This window comes from Ylistrum balloti, unplaced genomic scaffold (assembly GCF_031769215.1).
Source record: "Ylistrum balloti isolate Yb309-2 unplaced genomic scaffold, AGI_CSIRO_Ybal_v1 Utg370894, whole genome shotgun sequence".
Taxonomy (NCBI): Eukaryota; Metazoa; Mollusca; class Bivalvia; order Pectinida; family Pectinidae; genus Ylistrum; species Ylistrum balloti.
Window position 1 is genome coordinate 158,148 of NW_026782508.1, and position 25,086 is coordinate 183,233.

General features: G+C 35.1%; 1 protein-coding gene across 1 annotated transcript; it reads left to right on the forward strand.

Annotated features, from left to right (window-relative positions):
* Positions 1 to 12,613: 12,613 nt before the first annotated feature.
* Positions 12,614 to 24,006, forward strand: LOC132559359 (uridine 5'-monophosphate synthase-like). The gene is made up of 11 exons (XM_060223969.1): positions 12,614 to 12,763; positions 14,238 to 14,336; positions 14,853 to 15,014; positions 15,906 to 16,009; positions 17,201 to 17,354; positions 18,749 to 18,880; positions 21,066 to 21,199; positions 22,022 to 22,151; positions 22,481 to 22,565; positions 23,296 to 23,394; positions 23,537 to 24,006. The coding sequence occupies exons 1-11, from the start codon at positions 12,614 to 12,616 to the stop codon at positions 23,725 to 23,727; spliced, it is 1,440 nt and encodes a 479-aa protein (XP_060079952.1). The 3' UTR covers positions 23,728 to 24,006.
* The last annotated feature ends 1,080 nt before the right edge of the window (positions 24,007 to 25,086 follow it).

Here is a 25,086-nt window from a genome sequence, read left to right on the forward strand (position 1 = left end):
CATTTGTACTCCTTTACAATGCACAATTGTCTCATTTTCTATATTACATCAAGTACACAAAGGGCTGGGATTTAAGTTAATTTTATTAAGAAAGGTGTTTCTTACTAAGATATGATAAGTGACTCTAACCACAAAACAGTTTAAGCTACTATTAAGTTTGTATATTTTTACCATTTTTCATTATCAAACGTAAATTGCAGACCGGCCGGCTTTGATGCTGAAACTATAATAGACTATAGTAGACTTAAAAAATATACAGTAAGCGGTATAATAGGCTGTGAAAGTCTCTTTGTCTGAAAAGAAAATCAAGAAAATATCATCATATCAACATAATCATAATCCAAAATCATATTCCTTAAAACTAGAGCAAAATATGATCAAAAGAAAGATTCACACGGAGAATCCAGAAAAAAGTACAAGGAGAATAAGACTAGGTGTTCCGGAAGAGTAAGCGTATTCTGCTTCATCGACGACATCCGTCATGTAAACCTTGGTCAATCCAAGAAAGTAATGACACTTTCTCAAAGGAGAAAATAAGAACAAGGTATACAACAACGGCAAACTGACGAGGATCGAACACGTCCAGCTTCATATCGCACAAAGAAATAGAATATTTCACAATGAGATCATGGTTATGACGACCATGTAACTTTTCCATAGTTTACATCAACCTGCATCTTTTGAAAACTCTGTGTTACGTATTTGTTCGTCACTGACGATTTCTTGCACTGGTTTAACGTTTTAATGATATCACTAATCCAAGGTATTGCATATAGGATGTCGGCATTAATTTTGAAAATTTGTAAAAACTGATCTAAAGAATGAAAGGTTCAATTGTCAGAATTAATATCAAACCACTCTCAAACTCAATAATTGTTAGCCTGGAAATCTTTGATGAGCTTTTAGAATGCTTTTCTATCTACCAAGCCTTATGACTTCAGAATTGTTCAGTTTATCTTATGCCTTAAAACATCATTTCAAAATAGATTGCGGCAGTTAGATCCACATGAATGCATATATATCTTTACATAGTTGCACAGCTTATTTAAATCTATAGTTGACTCAAAGATCAAACTCCGTTTGCCTGAGAACTGAAGTAGTCTTCTTATCAACACTTGCACCATGTCTTTTTGCATAATTATTCAACTCTAAAATACACTCATCGAGTGACCTTTTTGACTTATCCAATATCAAACCAGTATTAGGAGATTATAACGTCTAATTTCAGTAGGAAGGACTTCAGCAGTTTTATAAAATGGATAAAAATATATTTGCTAATATCCATGTTACCTGTTGGTAAAATTGTTCAAGCAACATAATGTAACAAATTTATTGTGTCGCAAATCATTCAATGCAAGATAACCAAATCCAAAGTTTAACAGATTACAAAAATCATTGAATTCATTTTGAACAACGCGTTAGTGAAATATTTTAGACCATTTAATTAGAAAAAAATGAATTAAACGATGGCATTGAATGGGTCCGTCACTGTATACATAGATCACTTGTCAACTTACATTGTTTTTATATAAGTACGAATAAGGAATGGAGAGTGCGCGAGGAAGATAAAGATATTATTTTAACAGATCTAATGTAACAATAGTGTTCACTGAGTGTTTTGCTATATTTAGCGATAAAATACTGAAAGTGCGAACGTCGTAATTAATTATGTTTCCCAAAAGTCGTAATTTATCCGAAATGCACACTGACATAAGGATAGCCCTATCTGTGATGTCATAAATTAAACACTGTCAAAACGCTCTATGAAAATATCCTAGGAAGCTTCAATTTGTGTTCAATATGCGAGGTTGGTGTTTCGGAGTTCACGTAATACATTCTGTTGACACTTGCGTCTGTAGGTTATGACAAAAATAATAATAATAAAATATTTTATTACAGTGTCACTTATTGATCGACATTAAAATACAAAACACAATTGTGAAATGTACAAGTAACAGCGATCAATACCCAGCCATTATCATTTGATTTACGAGACACTATAAAACACTAAAACTCGTAAGACCAATCATAATCGATTAACACATACACAAAGAAATGACATTTGACCAGTTCAATTAGGAAATTATCTCCTGTTAATTAGACAAACAATTAACTGTGTGCGAGTGTCTGAACACACATGTGGATGCTATCTACATTAATTTGTTTTCATAATCGTCAATCTATTAACTGTAGATATTATACTCTTTATTTTCCAACTGGTCTCTAGAAAATATGATGTACACTAAATATATACAAGGAATTAACTATATCTTTGATTTATATAACAAAATGTATGATAACTTCGTTCAAAATATTCCAGTACTACGTGTGCTCCTACGAACATAGATCTATATATCAGTCCACAGTACTATATTCAACTTATACAACCCCCGCGTAGGGTTGCTAATGTGTGAGCAAAGGGTCTGCAAGTTGAAGCGCTTGAAAAACGAGGTCAGGTAAGGAAACGTTTCCACAGCGCTCCTAAATAATTTTTGTTGGGTTTTTTTATACCCCTTCGACGCGTTCAAATCATTTCCCGCCTGCACCTGTGGCTGAATACTGCACATTTATTTAAAACACTTCCACACAGTTTTGCTAGTTGGAGAAAATTATGACATTTCATATTTGAAATGCGGTATCAATGGCATGTACAAACATAATTTAATGTTGTGCATGCCGACTTTTTAACAAAGAATCAATTCTAAATAGCAGTTTTAATTAATTGACTGTAAAATTCAGAAATATATTTGTTTATAGTCGACTTTTCATGTGGACACGGAGGCTGGACGGCTGTAAGCACTGGGGCTCTAAGGAAAAGATTTATGATGGAACAAGACTAAAACTACATTAGTAGGCGGCCATATTTCCGTTATATATTATATATATATATATGGTTATCGAATATCGGAATCATTGTGAATAAGACACTTGAAAATCATAATATACTCATATGAGGATATGGTATATTTGTAATTTAGAGGTAATATCCTGTTGCCCGAGAGTCATGCCATGATCCCAAGAAGTCTTATTTTTGTGTATTATTCAAGTTTTATATAGTTCACAAGTATTATGATTTGAACCGATGCTGCTGAAAACACTAGGATCTTTCAGGCATAATAATGCTGTGCATTACATAGATAATAAACAGGTGAACTGTCTTAATGGTTTTCGTTAAGCATAAGACGGCTGATCGAGAAGTTATTAGCCTCATATTACAGGGTTTGACTTCTGGCAGACATATTGCACTATTTTTCAACATAATTCCCCATCAGTATCTATACACTTTTCCGATGATGTTTGAAAGTCTCAATGCTACATTTAAGAAATCCTTTTCTTGACTGTTCAGAGAGTCCTCCACTGCATGTATGATGTCATCATCTGACCGAAAGTGGTTACCGGCTTTTTTTTCTGTTTTTGGAAATAGATAAAATTCTGATGAAGCGAGATCAGACAAATAAGGCAGATGCTCAATCAATTCAAAGCCACAATCGTTAATGACAGCCATGGTAATGGCATAGTTATGAACAGGGGCATTGTCCTGGTGGAACAACACACCTTTACTGAGTTTTCCGCTGCGCTTGAGTTTAACATTTTCTCTTAACTGCCTAAAAAGTGATGCATAATATGTGCAAATGACATCCCAGAAAATCAAGATAACAATCTTTACCTTCGTTGGCGAGGGTGAACCAGGATGTTTCTATTGTTTAGACTGTTGTTTGACCTCTGGGGTGAAATGATGGACCCGTGTTTCATTTTCAGTCACAAACCTCTGCATGACGTTAGCTGTAACTCGCTTATCAGTCACAACAACATCATGGACTTTATTGACCATTTCTGGGGTTGCAGCAGTGACAGGCCTTCCAGGACGGGTGCCATCCCCAAAGGCTGTCACTCACCTTTTCACCGTAGCATACGTTGTTACCATATCAGTATGGATATCCTAAGGCGCTACCACTTTCTTAATCAAATATTGAATCAGTGCTCTTTCTGCGATTTTGTCAATTTTGCAAAAGTCACTTGCCTTGTTTACTATAAGGTGTTACCATATCAGTATGGATATCCTAAGGCGCTACCACTTTCTTAATCAAATATTGAATCAGTGCTCTTTCTGCGATTTTGTCAATTTTGCAAAAGTCACTTGCCTTGTTTACTATAAGGTGTTACCTCTGCGATATAAACTGACCAAATGACACCAGTCTCGGGTAAAGAGCCTTAAATAGCCAGGGAATAGTAGACTTGAAAAAGGACATCCCTGCTAAACACCATCAATACAATGCAATTATTAAGAAAAAGAAAACCGGTAATTTTTCGATATTTTTATCGATTGTGAAGCATAGGCGTGTTATATTTCGAACGTTTTTGACGATATGGTATGCTGGTTGTAAAATGTGATTTCATAATAGATGTGTTACAGATGATTCAAATGTGATGTTTTCGAGGGATAGTTTAATTTGGATGTATGTGAAATGTTCATCACAGCAGAACAATATCATATATGGGATTGGTTTGTAGGAATAAAGTAAGATAATGTAAGTCAATATATTACCTATATAATAATACAGTTTAAAATAATTCTAAATTACATACATTATTTAAGATACATTATTCAAAATAATTATTGTCATCAATTGGAAATACAAAACGCATGTAATAAATATTGATAGTAATTATGAATTGGGCTTTAATGTAGAACTGCGTCCTCGTCGCATGGCCGGGTCACATTCTTATTTCTGATACTTAAGATGACCTTAACAGGAATGTAGCTAATAATTAAGGATTCGTCAAGGCTTTATAATATGCAGATTCTGTCTACAGAATCCTTTGCAAAGAAAATGTAATTAGATAATTAATTATAAAATATGTAAGAAATGATTTAATTCTTAATTGGGCGATGAAATAAAACAATACAGTGACAGGATGTAATGTCCCGGAAAATATTCCAACAGAATGGTAATAAATATATGATAAAATACATACTATGATGACCAGCCAAAAGCAGAAGATGCTGACTGTATTTGACAGATCCAAAAAATAACACTTGTTAATAAAATTTCCGCTACCCAGTTTTTCTGAGACAGCTAATTTCCAGGCTGCTGATCCCGGGAATGCGAAATTATCGGACATTGACGTCAAGAGGATCGCCATGGCTGTCCGAGTTCCCATGTCCAATGACCTGCAGGCCATACAGCAAAAAGTCCAACATGCTGTTCAACAACAGATGGCACCTCTGGTAGAGAAAATGGCCAGACTGGAGGCTGAAAACGACGAGCTGCGCCATCAGCTGGACGACCTGGAGCAGTATGGGAGGAGAACCCTCGTTCGCTTCTCCGGCTTCCCAGAGCAGCCTGGAGAGGACACTTCCGCAATCATACTGGACGCAGCTAGAGAATGTGGTGTCGACCTCCCCCCTCAGGCGCTGGAGCGATCTCATCGAGTTGGTAAACCGGACCAGAACAGAGGAAAACCACGTCAAATCATCGCGCGTTTGACTTCCGTAGACGCTAAATTTACTCTGTTAAAGTCAAGTCGCGGGTTTCGTTATAAAGATCCCTACAAAGGCATTTCCGTAAACGAGGACCTCACTAAATATCGTGGTCGCTTAGCCTTCCTCGCGAGGAACCTAGTAAAGAGTAGCCAGATATCGCAGACTTGGACAACAAACGGTAAGATTTTGATTAAAGACAAATCTTCCAAAATCTTTCAAATCCGGCGGGAATCTGAACTTGAACCCTTCGGTCACAATATGTGATATCACCTAGTTGGGGTCAGCGTCGCTGGGCTGACACTCCAACGGTGATATGTGTCTTATATCAACACAGGACCTATGTGCCTTTTCTTAAGTCCACGTCTCGATTTCGACTGTCAGTTTCCGCGGGACGCATTTTAGCTTATACATGTTCAACTTTGTAGCCATTTATACATTTGTCTTTTCAGCAATAGCATGAAACTTGTATTCACAAATTTTATTCTATATAGATATTCTAATTGAGAATATATTAACACAATGTATGCAAATCGAGTATATAATTCAAGCTTACATCAGAATTTGTTCAATACTTTTGTGGTTCTCAGGATGTGCTCACGGCTTATTGAACTAATGAAGCTTTTTTTTTTTTTTTTTTTTAAACTCATAAATCCGCTATCCTATCCATGTAGCCATCTACATGTATTAATAGATTTTTTCTTTCTCCCTTTGCAAGCGCACCTTGAAAATATTTGTTCGTGTGTTCCTATCCATTACTGTATGTTCGTTAGTCTGATTTATCTATATCCTCAATTATTTTGCTCATCATACAGGTGTAACAAAATTTACGCGTGCTCATAAACATTCTTGATACTCAAACTTCGTATCCAAATATACACATATTACTTATCTTTTCAACCAAAAGAGCTCTTGGGATGTACCTCTAGCTCGTAACTCTAAAAGTTCGTCATTCTGTACACGTTACATAAATACTGATACTTTTTCTGCTGAGATATTATTGATAATTGTACGTTAAAAGCTTTATTGTTAAAACATAAACATGTATAAAGACACATCTCTCGCCTCGTATACCCAGGGATGCCCATTTACGTATTTTGTTAATATATTTCGCATCTGTGATGCGGTAATAAAAAAAAAAAAAATAAGATCATCATGAAATTATCTCAATCTGTAAATATTTCGTGTAATCATGAACAGTCCGAAACGACTAGAAATGTTATACTTATAGATATCTTGTTGTATACTTCTACACAATTTGACTGTTATATATTTGCAAATTAATAATAACACAAACTCTATTAGATGTATACATCACTTACTCTTAATGTGACGTCATGCCTACGTCAAATTACATTACGTCCATGGTCATTGATCCCACATGGGATGGAAACAGAGAATGTATATATGTAAATCTCAAGTTATGTACACCCACAGCTTCGTATGGAAATTGTTAAGCTATTTTGTTTGTAAATATATATAGATATATATATTTACAATTATGTTTGTCCCCAATTACAACTACCTCCTATTAGAATTTCGAAAATTGTTTTTTGCTATTATCATGGTTTTTGCTATTATCAGAGGAATCAGTAGAAATGTCTTTTTTTTATCTGTGTACATACTATTCTGTATTCGGAATCATATTTTGTGATTTGTTACTCAACTACAATATTATTTCATGCATTTTCCTAACCATAAATGCAATTGTCCATGCGTTTAATTGTGTAAAATATCCCAATATATATGTAATATAGCATATACCTGATCCCCATCTCTCTTATGATGGTAACAATAGCCATCATCCTCATTATCATGTTAATCTCCCTGTTCTTCTCTCCTTGCACAATCATTCTTACCCTACACAATTACCTCCCCACCCCACTATCTATACGTATACACATGCTGCATTATGCCACTGTCTCTTCCTACACATTTACATTGATTGCGAACAAGTTGTTTTATATCCTATCCGGATACAGTTTTTGATGTTTCTCCGAATGTTATCCTCCGTAACATAAATGCCAATTTGCCATAATTTATACCGTGTCCGGATAGGCGTATTTTACAACCGTTTGCATTGTATGCTTGGTTCCTATATATACATCTCTGGAACTGTACTTGTCGACTTTTTATTTGTTATGTTGATAATACATAGATTACCTGTACTAGTAAATACAGTTTTAACTCCCATGAACATGCTGACACGTTTTGTCAGCCAGGTACCACGAGAGGTAAAGAATTTTACTTCTGCTTCTCATGTCTGGAGATATTGAACAAAATCCTGGACCAAGCGAGTCTGAATCTGATTTATGCACAGTTTCCACGTGTTCCTCTAATTTTACTTCTTTATTTGATGATGCCAAACATACATTTGTACACCTCAATGTACAAAGTTTAAAACAAAAATTGGATATCTTATTCAGTGAATTAAATAAAATAGATATTCTTTCATTTACAGAAACATGGCTAAGTCCCGATGATATAAACTCAGATTTAGACTTGCCTGGTTTTACCTCACCATGCTGTTATTGTAGACCTAATAGACAGGGAGGAGGAGTGTCTGTATATGTTTCTAATGATATTCCCTCCAAACGCCGATCAGACCTTGAATTATTTTCAGTGGAGTGTGTTTGGTTACAACTAAATATATCTGGTAGGCAAATTTTATATGGGACATTTTATAGGCCACCTAACGAACCAATTTTATCTTGGGACAACATAGCTCATACTATAGAACTTGCATTTAACACAGGAATATCAAATATAATCATAACTGGCGACCTAAAAGCAAATCTCCTAACTAACAATCACCACTCACACCACCTAAATAACCTACTAACCACATTTAATTTCACACAAAGCGTTGCCAGCCCTACCTTCTTCACTGAGTCTTCTTCCTCTCTCTTAGATATAGTCTGTGCTAGTGACCCTTCTATAATAAACCGTTGTAGTGTTGGTGAAAATACCATTGTCCTATCTATGGCAGTATTAATATTTCCAAACCTCCTAAATCTTGTTTTAAACGTAAAATTTGGCTTTATGACCTGGGTAATTATGACTTGTACAGAGATAAACTTTCCAAAATTGACTGGGACGGAATTCTAGTTGGTAATGACATCGACGACAAAACAGACAAATTTACTATTTTACTCAAGATCGCAGGTGAGTGTATCCCCAAGAAAAAATATAACTGTAAGAATCAACGATCCTGCATGGATGAATAACACTATCAGAAAGTTAATTAGAACAAGGAAATACTTACATCGCAAAGCTAAAAAATCTCAAAATGGTAATGACTGGGGAAATTTCAGGAAAATTCGAAATAATTGTGTAAATGCTATTCGTAACTCCAAAAGAAAATATTTTAACAATCTTTGTGACAAACTTAAAAATAATGATAATATAAGTGCTAAGGAATGGTGGAAATCATTTTATGTCTAATACTTGTAGTAAAAGCAACATACCTCCGATCTTGATTAACAATGACATAACGCAGGACGACCAAGAAAAGGCCAATGCCTTCAACACTTACTTTACCTCACAAGCTACTATTGATAACACAGGTGTTGACCCCCCTCATCTATATAAACCCCATAATCATTTACTTCCTGACATTATCATATCTCGAAAAGACGTTCTTGATGTTATACAGCATCTTGACTGTAAAAAAGCTGTTGGGCCAGATCTTATAAATTCTCGATTAATCAAAGAAGCAGCTGATATTCTTAGTTATCCTCTCCTTTCACTGTTCAACTGCTCTCTTGCTGATTGTATGTTCCCGTCTCTATGGAAGAGGGCTAATGTCACACCTGTGTTCAAAAAAGACGACGCATCCGTACTAACCAACTATCGTCCAATTTCTTTATTATCTATTATTGGCAAAATGATAGAAAGATGCGTATACAAATATGTTTATAATTATTTAATTGATAAGTCTCTATTGTCTCCCTATCAGTCTGGCTTTAGATCCGGTGATTCCACTGTGAACCAACTTATATCTATTTCTAATGATATATATTCTGCTTTAGATAAAGGTAAAGAAATAAGAATGGTTTTCTGCGATATTAGCAAAGCTTTCGACCGAGTGTGGCATAGAGGTCTTCTTTCTAAACTCGAAAACTTTGGAATTACAGGTAATCTACTGGCTTGGTTCACAAATTATTTGCATAATCGTTCTCAACGAGTTGTTATTAACGGTAAAATGTCTGATTTAGCATCTATTACTGACGGGGTACCACAGGGGTCATCTTAGGTTCATTATTGTTTTTGATTTTTATTAATGACATTGTCGAAAATATAAATTGTTTTGTAAAATTATTTGCTGACGATACGTCTCTCTACGTTATAGTGGATTTACCGGATTTAAGTGCTAACATTTTGAATGATAACCTAAAAAAGGTTCATGATTGGTCCAAAAGTTGGCTTGTCAATTTCAACCCTAACAAAACTGTAACAATGACTGTAAGTAAGAAAAATAATAAACTAATTCATCCCTCCTTGTCTATGAATAACATCCTATTAACAGAAGTCTCCTGTCATAAGCACCTTGGCGTCTTTTTATCTGATAATGGAGGGTGGGCTGACCATGTGCATTCTATAATCAGCAAAGCATCGAAGAAACTTGGTATTCTTAGGAAATTCAAATTCAGTATTGACAGAATGACTCTACAAAAAATGTATTTTACTTTCCTTCGACCTTAGAGTATGGTGATGTAATATGGGACAATTTAACGATTGCAAAAAGTCAGTTATTAGAAAATATACAGCTTGAAGCGGCTAGAATTGTAACTGGTGCTACTAAGGTAACCAGTCACGACCGAATTTACCAAGAATCTGGCTGGGACCCTCTTTCAGTTCGAAGAAGTAATCACAAGATCGTACAATTTCATAAGATTGTCCATGGTCAGTCCCCCTCCTATCTCACCAACACACTTCCTGCTCGTCATTCTGATCTCCACTCTCACAATACTAGAAACGCAAACAACTTCTGTCAAATAAACTGTAGAACAAAGCTTTACAAAGATTCTTTCTTCCCCTCCTCTATTGACCTGTGGAATGCACTTCCCGATGATATAAAGCCAAACCCTTCTCTTACTAACCTCAAAAAGTTCTTAAACGCTGGTAGTCATCCTGTTCCACCTTATTATTACTACTGCAGAAGTAGATTCGCCCAAATCCACCACGCGCGATTAAGGATGAACTGCAGCTCTCTGCACAGCCATTTATATATACGTAACTTAATTGATAGTCCCATGTGTACTTGTAATCTATCTGCCGAAACAACCGAGCATTTCCTCCTCTTCTGTCCAAAATATCAACTATTAAGAGATCAATGCTTCAGAAACCTTCCTCCGGAGTACGACACGAATCTCCTCCTGTATGGAAATCCCGTTATGCCAGTTAGATATAACGAAAATATTTTTGACTGTGTCCAATTTTTTATCTACCAGTCGAAACGGTTTTAAGTTCTCATCTTGAGTTTTATCAAATGTCTATAAGTACGCACATAGTAATACCTAACTGCCAGTGCACTTGTTCGGCATGGCATTTAAATGTAGATTACGTATGTAAAATTTTATATGCATATTGTCATAGTTCTGTGTAATGATATTTGTAATATGTGAGATTACAGTAGACTGTGGTACAGTACTGATTCTCCAATTACTCACGGGTCGTTTTTGTAAAATTGTGTTTACTTACCACTGATGTATTATAGACTTACTTGACATGTACGGTCAACCATGTGCGTCCAAATTTAAGTTTGATTTCAGCTCGGTTCCCCTCCATAATGCAGCATATTTGCATTGCTTCATTCTTTAACTCCTTCAACTTTTCTGTCAACTCCTTTGCACCCCCCTCCCCCCTTTCTTCCCAAATATCTTCATTTCCCTAATTATGTACCAATATGCTCAATATATAATGTATAATATTAGTCAGTGCCGTCCGATCGATGCTTCGTAAATTCAGGAGACGGATTAATATAAGTACTTTGTACTTGTTTTCGAATCCTTATGTATACTGTTTGTATTGCTGAAATGTTATACAGTTTAAAATAAATTAAAGTTTAAACTAAAATTCCCACAAGATTTTCAGGCACTTTAAGCCAAAATCCTTGCTGTGCATGGAGCTTGAGAGGAGAGTGAAAATATGACAAATATTGAGTTTATTGGATGGCAATGGAACATAACAGCTCTAGTGATTATGGTTTTTCATAAAACTTTTATCAGGGAAATATGTAGTGCATATTGTAAAAAAGTTATATTTTCTTAAAAAGTCACAACTATGTCGTCAGCTTGTCCATAAATTTATGTAAACTACTCGAGAGAGGTGAAATAGCATTTTGCTCTCTTTTTTTAAAATATTAAATAAATTCAGTGAGCCACTTAATCCAATATATAAAATTTCTTTCACGGAAAAAGAGGGAAATTCTTGAGGAAAAAATACAATATCATTTTTTTTTTATTATTTATTATGGAAAATGAAATACATTGTATCCAATACCAACGTTAAAAAACGTATTTATAATTAAAAGTGATGGTCGAAAAAACTATTGCGAAATAAACATGCTATAGATCATATACAAAGTATACATTGTACAATTATGCACTTCTATGAATGGATACACCAGAATTGTCTGTCTGAAGAGGGTATTTTTCCAAGGGCAAAGCCCGAAGGGATTTTTTCTCCAATTTCGGTGAAATATCTAAGTTATATAATGTCACGTGGTGACATTTAATTCAATCAAATCATTCTAAATAAAAGTTAGGTATAGTAAATCATAGGATATCAGGATTTTCAAAACATATGAAATCAAACCGTAAATTAGCAATCTGTAATATGCAAAACAAATCGGAAAATTTAACGATTGAGTGTGGCGTACGTTTTATCTAATGAAAAACAAATCGCCGATGTAAGGAAATCTATAGAACTAAATAAAATCATTCAAAATGTGAGATTTAAAAAAAAATAAGATAGATGTATGTAGAAAATTTGAGATTTGTTAGATTTTTGTTCTCGATCCAGGTTTCCTGCCCGGGCCGGTTACACAAATTCACCATCACCATATCAAAACGAAAGTAATTTTCCATAAATAGCCACAAGATATTCGGAACACCTCTGGGATTAAAAATGGCGGGTAAAGAAAATAATCTAGACAACTTTATAGTGAAATTGTTTGAAATTGAAGCTATAAAGTTTGGAACTTTTCTGCTCAAATCTGGTATAGAGTCTCCAGTTTATTTTGACCTGCGCGTGATTGTCTCATTCCCAGATGTCATGGTAAATATATATGTGTAATGGGCCACGTGATTTACTTCCAGCATGTCAACACGTGGGACACTAATCCTTTACGGTTAAGATGGGCGTGTAATACAGAGGGATAATAAACTGCCTTTATCTCTTTGTAAAGATATAGCGAAGAAATTCAAGATGTCTTGCGTTGCTGGTTTTAAAGACCGTTTTCCTAAAAAAAATACACTACTAATCTCGAATTAGAAAGTTTAATAATTTTAGAATTTATTGTGACGAATATTTTTTTTATCAACATTTGGTATTTGTGAAACAAAATGCATGTTTAAGCGATTTACGACTAAACTGCCACTCTATATTTCCCGAAATATGGAGATTGACACGTGTAGTTTTTGTGATACGTTAATTTTATTTGCCAATGTTACTTTAGTTACAAAAATGAGGTTTACGTCTCACAGGCCTGCTTAGTCCATGATGCACAGGCAGAGGAATAGATACAGAGAAGTGGTTAATGCTAGAGAAGTCACCACTTGGCCTAGTTGTTTGTCCTTCTGTATTAAATGTCCCAGCTTAAGATCATTTTTTTTTTTTAAATTTTCCAAATTTTACATAATACAAATAATAAAATTAACAAGACAAGACGCACATACCAACACTCACACATATGACTTATCATCATCATCATCATCATCATCATCAAAACACAATAATGATTATGTCATCATTATGCATTGCAATCATCGATTATCACCATTGCCAATCAGTATCATCTTACAATTATCATCATCATCATCATAATAATCATCATCATCATCATCATCATCATCATCATCATCATGTACATCTGATTAAACTTTATAAGAAGGTCAATTACATAAAAATACCTCAGATCATGACAACCTTTACTATTTATTGAAAAATATCAAACATTGATATATGCAGATATTTTCAAAATTCAGTTTTCAGGAGTATCAACTAAATCATCTCTTTCAAAGTTCAGTGAAATTACATGTAGACATGTTTTAAGGGTGTTAAAACACACAAACAGTGTTCAAGCATCCCAATGTTCCTCCAACCTCCAGTAAGTGTTGTCACTGAGTATTTAAATTAAAACTTCAAACCTATGAGTATGGTTTATTAACAGCAACAATACAATTGATCAGGATTGAAGGAGGAGGGATAGAGGGTTGTATGAATTGGTTGCTTTTATATATTTATTATAACATGGACCTATGTTGTTTGTTAATGAAATGAAAATTTATGAACCTGCCAATCCTATTTTGCTTTCAGGCGATCATGTTTTGACAAATTCTCGACAAAGCTTTTCTAGGCTTTTATTCATCAGGTTTTTTAGGCCCAATTTACCTGAAATGTGAACAAGTTTCATTATCAGCATGAATTAAAATGGTCAGGTTGATATAAAGTCCGACAGGTGATGGAATGCTTGAATTGCAGTAAGGAAACATTATCTTTTGGTTGCAATGTCAATTACCTGCTGTTGCAGAAACAAGTCGCTGAACTGATGTGGGAAGCCATAAAAAGAAGTGGATGCCAGTTCAAATCAATATGTGGAGTACCTTATACTGCTTTGCCAATAGCTACAGTAAGTAGGTTGGATATGTTATTTAGTTGATACAGATCAAACCTGGGCCCGTATTCATGAACCCGTTCTCATTCTCAAGCATAGATTTTGTGCTCAAGCAAACCTTTTTATAATTAACCTAAATAATATAAAATAATACAAATGTTAAATTTAAACTTTGAATATAGCTCTGGCTTGAAGTCCTTTCAAAATTTTTTATGAAACTTCAGCAAAATCAGTCTTATTTATTAATCTATTACTTAAACAAGACATAAGGCTTGAGCACAAAATTCATGCTTGAGCATGACAACGGTTTCATGAATACGGGCCCAGAATCTTTCCCAGGTTGGATTCTAACTGTTAGATAGAAAAGTTTGTTTTTAAAATTTAACCGAATATTGTCTTTCTTATTACACTCCACTAAGTGACAACAGAAGATTATGACATGGAATCAAAACTTAAGAAGTTTGTTTTGTTGTTTGATGCATTTCATATGTAAATGATAAACATAATCATAATTACTTTATATCTTTATAGTGCATTTGTGTTCAAAACAACTACCCAATGTTGATTCGACGTAAAGAAGCCAAAGACTATGGAACGCGGCGTATGATTGAGGGTCGTTTTGACGATGGGGATGTGTGCCTTGTTGTAGAAGATGTGGTCACTAGTGGTAGCTCTGTTCGTGAGACAGCTGAAGTACATACATTACCTACATGTAATATATAAAACCAGGCCCTGTGAAATATGAAATTGTACCTATTATATATTATTCAGGAACTACATACAGAGGCAGCCTGTTAGTGAAGTGATGCAGTCTTGAATTTACTGTTTTTTCCATAGAAAATATGATGACTATAGCAATATGTTATAGGTATTAGAACAATGTTGAGGTGTGATTTATATATGACTTTTGTACAGACCGTTTTGAAAAATTTCAGAAAATTTTACACAGAACAAGAAAAAATGCCATACTTGTCTATTCTAAGGCCTGATTATGCATGTACCTTCATGATTGACTTTTAAAATATTTGTTTGCTTCTCGCTTTATTTTAAAATATGTAAATTATCTTTCACATATGAAGTTATTTCTATTTCACGAGATGTATTATACGACAGTCATTCATCGGTCAAGTATAAACATAAATCTATGTTTATATGTGAAAGGCTTACTGGACCTGGGATGGAAACCATTTAGCTACAGTTAATTTCCGCAAATTTTAATCACCTGCGAAATACATGAAAATCAGTCACAGCAAATATAAGTTGATTAACAGTATACTCCGATGATCATTAAGGTTTCTTCTAATCTTGTCCATATAGTCCCTCCCCCGTTTTAAAGGAAGTGTCCTTTTCAGCATTTTAATTGTCCGAAAATTTCTTTCAGGTTTAGCTCATCTCTTTAAAATTATGTATGCTTTAATTCAACATTAGAACATATAGCACTGTTTTCTGTCCTGACACTGTAACACATGGTTCCCTTTGTTGCATTAACTTCTGGATATGACTTTGGCACGGGACAGGAGTATCTGTTTTGCCTCACAATACTTTCATTGCTTGTTCTCTTATGCTTGCGAAATTTATTTTCAGTCGCTGCAAAAAGAAAAGATCAAGGTAACAGATGCCATCGTACTGTTAGATAGAGAACAAGGAGGGAAGGTGGCCCTGGAGAGGGCGGGAATTAAATTATACAGGTAAAATCAAGATCAGTATGTGATTATTAGTAGACAGCTGATGAACGGTTGGCCTTTAAAGAGAGGCAAGTATATTATAAATTAAAAACGATGTAATTTTGGACCATTGATGTAAGGTTCCCTTTTCTAAAAATTAACATCTCTCTACAAGTGTATTTTTAGGTCACCTGCGTCAAATTTCAAGATGACCTTTTGCGATTGTCTTTTGTCCTGCATTGGTAAACTTTTAAACATTTTTTACTTCTTTTCAAAAACTCCTTAACCGATTGCAGTGAAATTTTGCAGAAGCCTTCCCTGGTCTAAGATGAACCTAAAAAGTGAACTATAAGGCCCCTTACATCCAGGGGCTGAGGGGTGGGGTCAAAGGTGGTAAAAAATCTTTATCTCCACACCCATAAATAGTAGGATCAAATCCTCTTGATGCTAAACAAGAATTGTGAATTTCATGGCGGCAGGGTCTCACATTTCCCCATGGGGCAGGGGTAAAGTTTACAATAGTTTATACAGGAAGGAACATATTTTTGAGCATATCTTGTTTGATTTCCATTGGAAATATTTCAAACTTTGATGGCATTTTAGATTAGGTGAGGACTTGATGGTATGCACATATTGATCCTGACTGATCCCCAGGATGGGTGGGGCCAGAAAATGTCTGTTTGACTCATATTTCAAAAATCTTCTTTTCAACACCCAGATATGACAGAATCAAGTACTCTTTGTGATTGGAAGGGTCTTAAGCTACTTTCCCAAAATTAAGAATTTCCTGACCCAAGGGTCTCATTTCTCCCTGGGGAGGCGGTGAAATTTGCTCTAATTTTTATAGAAAAATAGCATTTTCCAGCATAACATTTATTTACTAGCGGAGACAACTTGTTGAGAATTATCAGTATGAGATGACAGTTTTGATGGTATACATATATTGAAACTGGGTTTACTGTTATCAGTGTTTTTGTTTGCAATAATCAACAATTTAACACACACATATAATACATTTAGGATTGGAAAACAGGCTTATAGCTTATTGATTCTATAGTTAGTGAGATCATTTAGAGAGTTTGTTGTAAATTGACTTAAAGTGAGCCTTTAATTTAACTTGTAGGTATTCTGTACCAACTTTGGAGACAGGTAGTTTTCATAAAAATGTTAATAAGAAGGTGATGTTTAAATTATGTTTTGAATGCTTTTTTTCAGTGTTATTACCTTGTCCCAAGTATTGTCCACTCTTCATCGATTAAATAGACTGGACAGTAGTATAGTTGACAAGACCACCCAATTTATACAGGACAACCGGTTTGATGGGCCTGCAGTCATCAAGAAAGCAAACAGCATGTCATCAGCTGAACAGGTAAAGCTTAAAGTTGTTTCGTCATCACTTGACCGTCTTAGTTAACTCACCATGAGCAGGACTAATATGCATATATGCCGTGGCATATCTTCTGGTATCAACTTTCCACTTTTAACAACTTCTTCTTCATAACCAAAAGGGTATTGATATTGGGTCAATAGCACGCTGGGATGAATGGCTATCAAAAATGTTCAAATGAATCACCTTGACCCACTTTTAAGGTTGCAATGGTCAACAGTCTTGAAATATAACAATTTTTTCTCAGTAACAATAGACGCAGGTTACTGCTAATTATTAGGCCTGTAGAATTCTGGGCTGAAGGGCCACAAAGTTTGTTCTAATGAATGATCTTAACCCACTAAAAATGTAATATGTTCAAATGCATTGGAATTTTCAAACAACTTCTTCACAATTACCAAAAGGCCTCGGTCCATGATATTATGTTAGTTGCATACTGAGGTAAAGGGTACCAAGTTATTTTTGTCACATGCAGCATGCTTTTGTATGATAAAGAAGGGTATGATGAACATTAAAGTTAACAAAACTTAACTTATTTTCAGTTGTCTTAGTGTATGCTACAGAACAGGTACAGGCCCTTTAGACCACTTGTTTGTGAAGTTTACATGAAATAGTTCAGATTATATCGTTTGCATTACATGTGTAATGTTGTTCAAGTGATTTTACTTTACTAACAAGATTGATTTTATGTCTCAACAAAAAAGTCAGAGTTTTGATAGAACTCAAGTGATCATTAAGGCCTTCTGTATAAGAGACACCTGTTAGTGGTATATAGATGATACATTAAATTGGGTGGTCAGTTGGCGCAGTGGTAAGGCACTCAACTTTTCACTTAGTCGTCCGGGGTTTGATTCCTGGAAAGGACGTGAAAAGGTAAAGGGTCACCTGCCCGACCACATGAGTTTTCCCTGGGTTTTCTGGTTTCCTCGCTATCAGCTGCAGTGTCGTTGTCACTATCAGTCATGTTTGCTACCATTTCTGTTGAATTTATGATGTCACAAGTAGAAGCGCCTTGATTCTGCAAAAATGACGATTACGTTGATTAGGTCTGAGCGGACAGGTGAAAATCAACAACTCTGAGCTTATTAACTTGACACTGGGGCGACGGATTTTGACGGGGTTTTCGGTATTATTATTTTTACGGCATTATATCTAAATATAAAATTACACTCAGGGTACACTTAAAGACCCCTGCGCTTCCATCCGGCCAACAAGAGTGATTAGTATAAGTTGAAATAACTTGTTTTGCAATATTTATAAGATAAATAAAACTTATATTTATATTGAAATGACATATATTTTAAATGTGAAAGTTTACTGGTGTGTGAGTGTTTTATTGAAGGGTATAGATAACAGATTGTACCTTTGTGTTACAGGTGATGAGTCATAAGGAGCGATCAGTCAAATGCTGCCATCCATTGGTTCGATCTCTCTACACTATCATGGCTGACAAAGAAACTAATCTGTGTGTGTCTATAGATTGTACTTGTAGCCAGGAACTTCTACAGGTAAGGGACCAGTGGTTAGAAACTTCTACTGGTCAGTACCTAATAGTGGTCAGAAACCTCTACTGGTCAGAAACTAATAGTGGTGAAAAACTTCTACTGGTCAGTAACTAATAGTGGTGAAAAACTTCTACTGGTCAGTAACTATTAGTGGTCAAAAACTTCTACTGGTCAGTAACTAATAGTGGTCAGAAACTTTTACTGGTCAGTAACTAATAGTGGTCAGAAACTTCTACTGGTCAGTAACTAATAGTGGTCAGAAACTTCTACTGGTCAGTGACTATTAGTGGTCAAAAACTTCTACTGGTCAGTAACTAATAGTGGTCAGAAACTTCTACTGGTCAGTAACCATTAGTGGTCAAAAACCTCTACAGGTCAGTAACTAATAGTGGTCAGAAACTTCTACAGGTAAGGGACCAGTGGTCAGAAACTTCTACTGGTCAGAAACTAATAGTGGTCAAAAACTTCAACTGGTCAGTAACTAATAGTGGTCAGAAACTTCTTCTGGTCAGTAATTATTAGTGGTCAAAAACTTCTACTGGTCAGTAACTAATAGTGGTCAGAAACTTTTACTGGTCAGTAACTAATAGTGATCAGAAACTTCTACTGGTCAGTAACTAATAGTGGTCAGAAACTTCTACTGGTCAGTGACTATTAGTGGTCAAAAACTTCTACTGGTCAGTAACTAATAGTGGTCAGAAACTTCTACTGGTCAGTAACCATTAGTGGTCAAAAACCTCTACAGGTCAGTAACTAATAGTGGTCAGAAACTTCTACAGGTAAGGGACCAGTGGTCAGAAACTTCTACTGGTCAGAAACTAATAGTGGTCAAAAACTTCAACTGGTCAGTAACTAATAGTGGTCAGAAACTTCTACAGGTAAGGGACCAGTGGTCAGAAACTTCTACTGGTCAGAAACTAATAGTGGTCAAAAACTTCTACTGGTCAGTAACTATTAGTGGTCACAAACTTCTACTGGTCAGTAACTGATAGTGGTCAGAAACTTCTACTGGTCAGTAACTAATAGTGGTCAAAAACTTCTACTGGTCAGTAACTATTAATGGTCAAAAACTTCTACTGGACAGTACCTAATAGTGGTCAAAAACTTCTATTGGTCAGTAACTAATAGTGGTCAAAAACTTCTACTGGTAAGTAGCTAATAGTGGTCAGAAACTTCTACTGGTCAGTAACTAATAGTGGTCAGAAACTTCTACTGGTCAGTAACTAATAGTGGTCAAAAACTTCTATTGGTCAGTAACTAATAGTGGTCAAAAACTTCTACTGGTCAGTAACTAATAGTGATCACAAACTTTTCAGGAAAGGCAATTGAGGCCACATAAATTTTTGTAGTTCGTCAGAAATTACACTTTTTTGATGTCAAGACAAATTTAAACTAAAGATGAAAATTTGCCCACGTCTCTCTTCTCTCTCAAAAAAAGATTAATTTTTGAAGAATCCTGATTTTAAGTTCATGAGAGTATTGATTTTAACTTACTGCTTGCTTCAGCATGTGTTCCAGGAATATTAGGAGTGTTTACAACAAATTCCCAGAGATTACATAACATTTACAGGGCCACCAGCTAGGTATTTTATGTTTTCAAGAAACTTGACTGCCACCAGTTATTGATGACAAGGAAATTATTTGATATTTTCTTCCTTTTCACGTTGGCTGGGAACAAGACAACATGTTTGGCACATCTCTTAATAATTCAATGTTTTCAATAAAGCAGCGAGTTGTTTGAAACATGTGGCCATTGTAAAAGCAGCGATTTGAGACCATATTCTGATGAAAATTTTCTAAAAACGGCATTTTATCAACGATAGATCATCAAACCTTGTTCATTTGATGATGATATTTTCTAAAAATATAGGATCTCTACTTTATAAAACTTGTTTTACTAAAACTTTTTGGGAAATATTTCTAAACATTGGCAAATAACACTCTTACCAGCCTCTGCCCTTGGGGATGGGAGTGGTTGGGCTCAATAGGGGAAATGGAGCACATTTTATAAAATTCTACTTTTCAATAGTTTTAAAATATATTTCTTTAAAATTGTTGAATTGTTTAAAACTTTTATTGCCATTTTGAAATGGTCACAGAGTTTACGGATCTCCCACTGATACCATTACACATACTATCATTATTATGTACATATAGTTTGAATATGGTTAATTTGTATTGTTAACAGATGGTGGAGAAGGTGGGACCACATGTATGCCTTGTTAAGACACACATAGATATGTTGGAGGACTTTTCAACTGAAGTCACAGATCAACTTCAGAGGCTGGCAGACAAACACAACTTTCTGATATTTGAAGATAGGTAATTGTTAGCTTTCCTGGTCTGAAGGACCGGTGAGTGTATGTCATGGCTTGGCATCCAGCATCCAGCGTCGATCCGTCGTCCATAATTGGCCTGTCAACTTTTTTTTTTGCTAGGGATAATAGATTTGAATGTAAATGATCATAAATAGAATTATTGTAAAATTACAACTAATGAAGGGTATAGTATTTGTATCATGCCATGTTTTCTTCGTTTCAATATTATCAAGTTACTTTTTAAAGAATTATTTATATTAGAAATAACAAAATGATTTTAATATACTTGGAAGATGGATATCCCAAGGTGGCTGTAGAGGTGATTTAGAGCTATTTTAATGAAGTTTGTTACATCTGTTGGTAGTAAGATCCTTGCAGTAAACTAATAGTACAGATCTTTTGTTAATCAAAGAATTTGGTATCTCACATGGACAATAAAGGCACCAATAAGAATTAAGATGACTGTTAAGCCTAAGGTGGGAATTAGTCACTGTGCTTCGTCTGTTGTTGCTTGTGAAAATAAGTGTTAGGACCAATGTTTGTAACTATTGAAATACTTAAGTTGAATATTTTCTTTCTTAAGACATGCGGTTTTTTGTTTGGGATATAGATCATTATTTTTCAAATATCTAAAATAAATTATAGAAAGATGAAAGGTAGGTATAGCTTCTATGAGAACTAGCAGAAATCATGTCATTCAGCTGACTTGACAGAGTTATCGCCCTTTGTTCATATTGCCTTGTGTTTGGAGTAGATGTAATGATCCTTTATAAGGTAACATAGATATAGTACTATGCCATCAAAATGCGTTATAATTTTCCTTCAGGAAGTTTGCTGACATTGGAAAGACTGTGGGCACTCAGTATCAGGGTGGCATGTACAAAATTGCCAGCTGGGCACATATCACGAACGCTCATCCAATACCAGGACCAGGAATTGTCAGTGCTCTAGCAGATGTGAGTTATCATCTTTCATCCATTTTGTCACATAGTACTTGGATGTACATAGATATGTTACCATTAAGAAGGATACCAGGAAATAAAAAAAACAATAAGTTGGAATTGAAATGTTGAATCCAATTATGATATATATGTTAACCATTTCAATAGATCCCAAGATGTTCACATTTTTTTTATATATATTGTTAATCAAAGATGAAGATTTTGGTAAAATGATGATTATTTTTTCGTTGCTGATGACCTTTAATTGCAATTAGGCAAAAAGAATTTGGATAGACATTGAAAAGAGACTAAAATGAGGTAATAATATGGCATGTTCAATACAGGTGGGTAAGCCATTGGGACGAGGATGTTTGATGGTAGCAGAAATGAGCTCCGCAGGAAACCTCGCAACAAGGGAGTATACCAAAGGTATTATAAAGTTATTGGAAAGGCTTCAGTTCTACAGTCTATATCTTGCCTGGTCTGAAAGCATCCAACATTCTTCTGGTGTTTAATAAAACTTGTTACTTGTTATGAACAACTGAACAGATTTTTACCAAATTTGGTCTGAAGCATCCTTGGGGAAAGGAATTTTTTAGAAATTTGGGATTTTGGCCCCCAGAGGCCTGAGAGATGGGGCCCAAAATGGAAAATTTTTCAAGTTTGCAAATCCTACTCCTCTTGTGGGAATGAATGGATATTTCCCAAATTTAATCAGCAGTATTTGTGGGTGAATGGAAATCGATCTTGAATATACCGGGGTATGTTAGATCATGGGGTATGTTAGATCACGACACTTTTGGGCTGAGGGGCTGTGCACATAAGGGGAAATAGAGTAAACTATTTTAAATCCTGTTCCTCTTGTAAGAGTGAATGGATATTGCCCAAAGTTGGTGTGAAGCAATTTTGTGTGAAAGGGAATAAATCTTGTATAAAGGTTAGGTATCAGCCCATTGGGGGAAAGGGCGGTGCCTAGTATAGGGAAATAGAGTAAATTCTTTAAAATCTTATGTAAGAAAAATTGGGTTTCCCCAAAATTTGGTCAGAAGAATTGCAGCCACCATTTGATTTTGCTGTCCTCATTTTTAAGTTAACACCGGTCATAAAATCTAGATATCATCAAATCATTGATTTATGATGGTTTTGTTTTCTTTTATAGATGTTGTAAAGATGGCAGAGGCCAATAAGGACTTCGTGATTGGTTATATATGTCAGTCTCGGCTGTCAGCTGACATCGATCTCATCCACATGACGCCAGGTACTCCTCACAATATTTCATCTGATCCAAAGAGTCATCATGTTTCATCCTTATTTTTCCATTCAAACAACTTCTTCTCAGTAGCCAATGGAAGAAAATTTATAGTTTTACCTTTAATTTATATTTGTTTTAATTGACACAGGGGTCAAGATTCAGATGGGAGGGGACTCCCTGGGACAACAATATGTGACCCCAGAGATGGCTGTCATAGAGAGGGGAGCTGATGTGATCATCGTTGGACGGGGTATAACAGCAGCATCAAATCCTGCAGAGGCAACCAGGCAGTATAAACAAGCCGGATACCAGGCCTATCTACGCACCCTAAACCGATGATCACATGACTGAGTGGGACTACCTTGAATCTCAAATGATCTAAACACAAAAGGCTGGTGATTGGAACCGAATGATTTGCTAATGACTTACTGGAATGTATGAATAAGGATGAAAGGAGGTTCAGAATTTTAGACTTGTGGTTTATAAATGGTTGTTGGGGCCATCTAAAGCATTTCAGACATTAGTGTAATACTTTATAATATGGAATTGACACTGATGTATCCAGTGGAGAACTAACCGTTTAGTTCTGAATTTATTTTGTTATAAATACATGTTAATCTGACATTGAAATAAATTCTAAACAGATCACTTGCTTATTGTATTCAGGTGAAGTAAAAAATGTAATCTGTTACAACCAGAGTGAGAGAAATATTAAATGCACTAATTTAATTTTTAGGTCATCTGACTTGGGGGGGGGTCTGAATGTTTTGATCATGTTTTGTCGGTTGTTCTATTGTCTCTGTCCTTAAACATTTCCTGTAGAAAATTTTGTGGCAGTCAGAGGAGTTGTTTTAATGGCGTAGAGCTTGTATCTAGCGATAGAAGTCAGACGCTGTATGTGACTGCGTCTTGGTCTAACGTCAGAAGAGTTCATGCCAACACATCTGCAACATGAACATACATTGTATTTTCAACAGATCAAGGGAATCCAAAAGGATAAAATGTAATTCCAAATGCATATTTTGTGACGTTTCTTTTGCCACTCACAAATTATGCCATGAATAATGTAAATAAATTTCTGTGTTGGGTGCAGCATTTCGGCATAGGTGAAGCAAATTAGTGTAAAGAATTATCGTCTGTCTGCATGGAACAGAGAGAATGGAAAGTATGTAAAATGGCAGTAACGATAAAGTTGTAATATATCGGCACCACTTTTACATTTACTATCACTTATAAAATCTTACATCATTCAAGAAACAAAGAAGAAATTACAAACGGTTATATGAAGCAATCAATTCATAATATACATTTAACTACTAAAACATAGACTTCTCAAACTCACCTGTCAGTAGGGAAATTGCAAATGATGTTTTCAACATATTAACACATTGGATGAATAATATATACAGCATATGTTACAGAACTGATTGTATTTGAATTTTTATATTGCTTATTATTCTTTCCAAGAAATCTTAGTTTTTGTAACAAAATATTTGAGAGCTACAAGGGCTGATTGATAAGTTGGGAGTCTCATATTTTAAGGTTTGCCTTTTGGCAGACATATTGCATTATTTTTCAATGAAGTCCCCTTCAGTATCTATACAATCTGTCAGGCAAAGTTAAAGGGCCTCAATGCCACTTTTAAAGAAGTCCTTTTCTTTACTGTTCTTGAAAGTCCTCCGTTGCAAATTGCGATTT

Coding starts and splice junctions, on each gene's coding strand:
- LOC132559359 (XM_060223969.1), top strand. CDS start 12,614: ATGGCGGGTAAAGAAAATAATCTAGACAACTTTATAGTGAAATTGTTT. Junction 17,355..18,748: donor GCATGTCATCAGCTGAACAG/GTAAAGCTTAAA, acceptor TTTGTGTTACAG/GTGATGAGTCATAAGGAGCG. Junction 22,566..23,295: donor AACAAGGGAGTATACCAAAG/GTATTATAAAGT, acceptor TTTCTTTTATAG/ATGTTGTAAAGATGGCAGAG.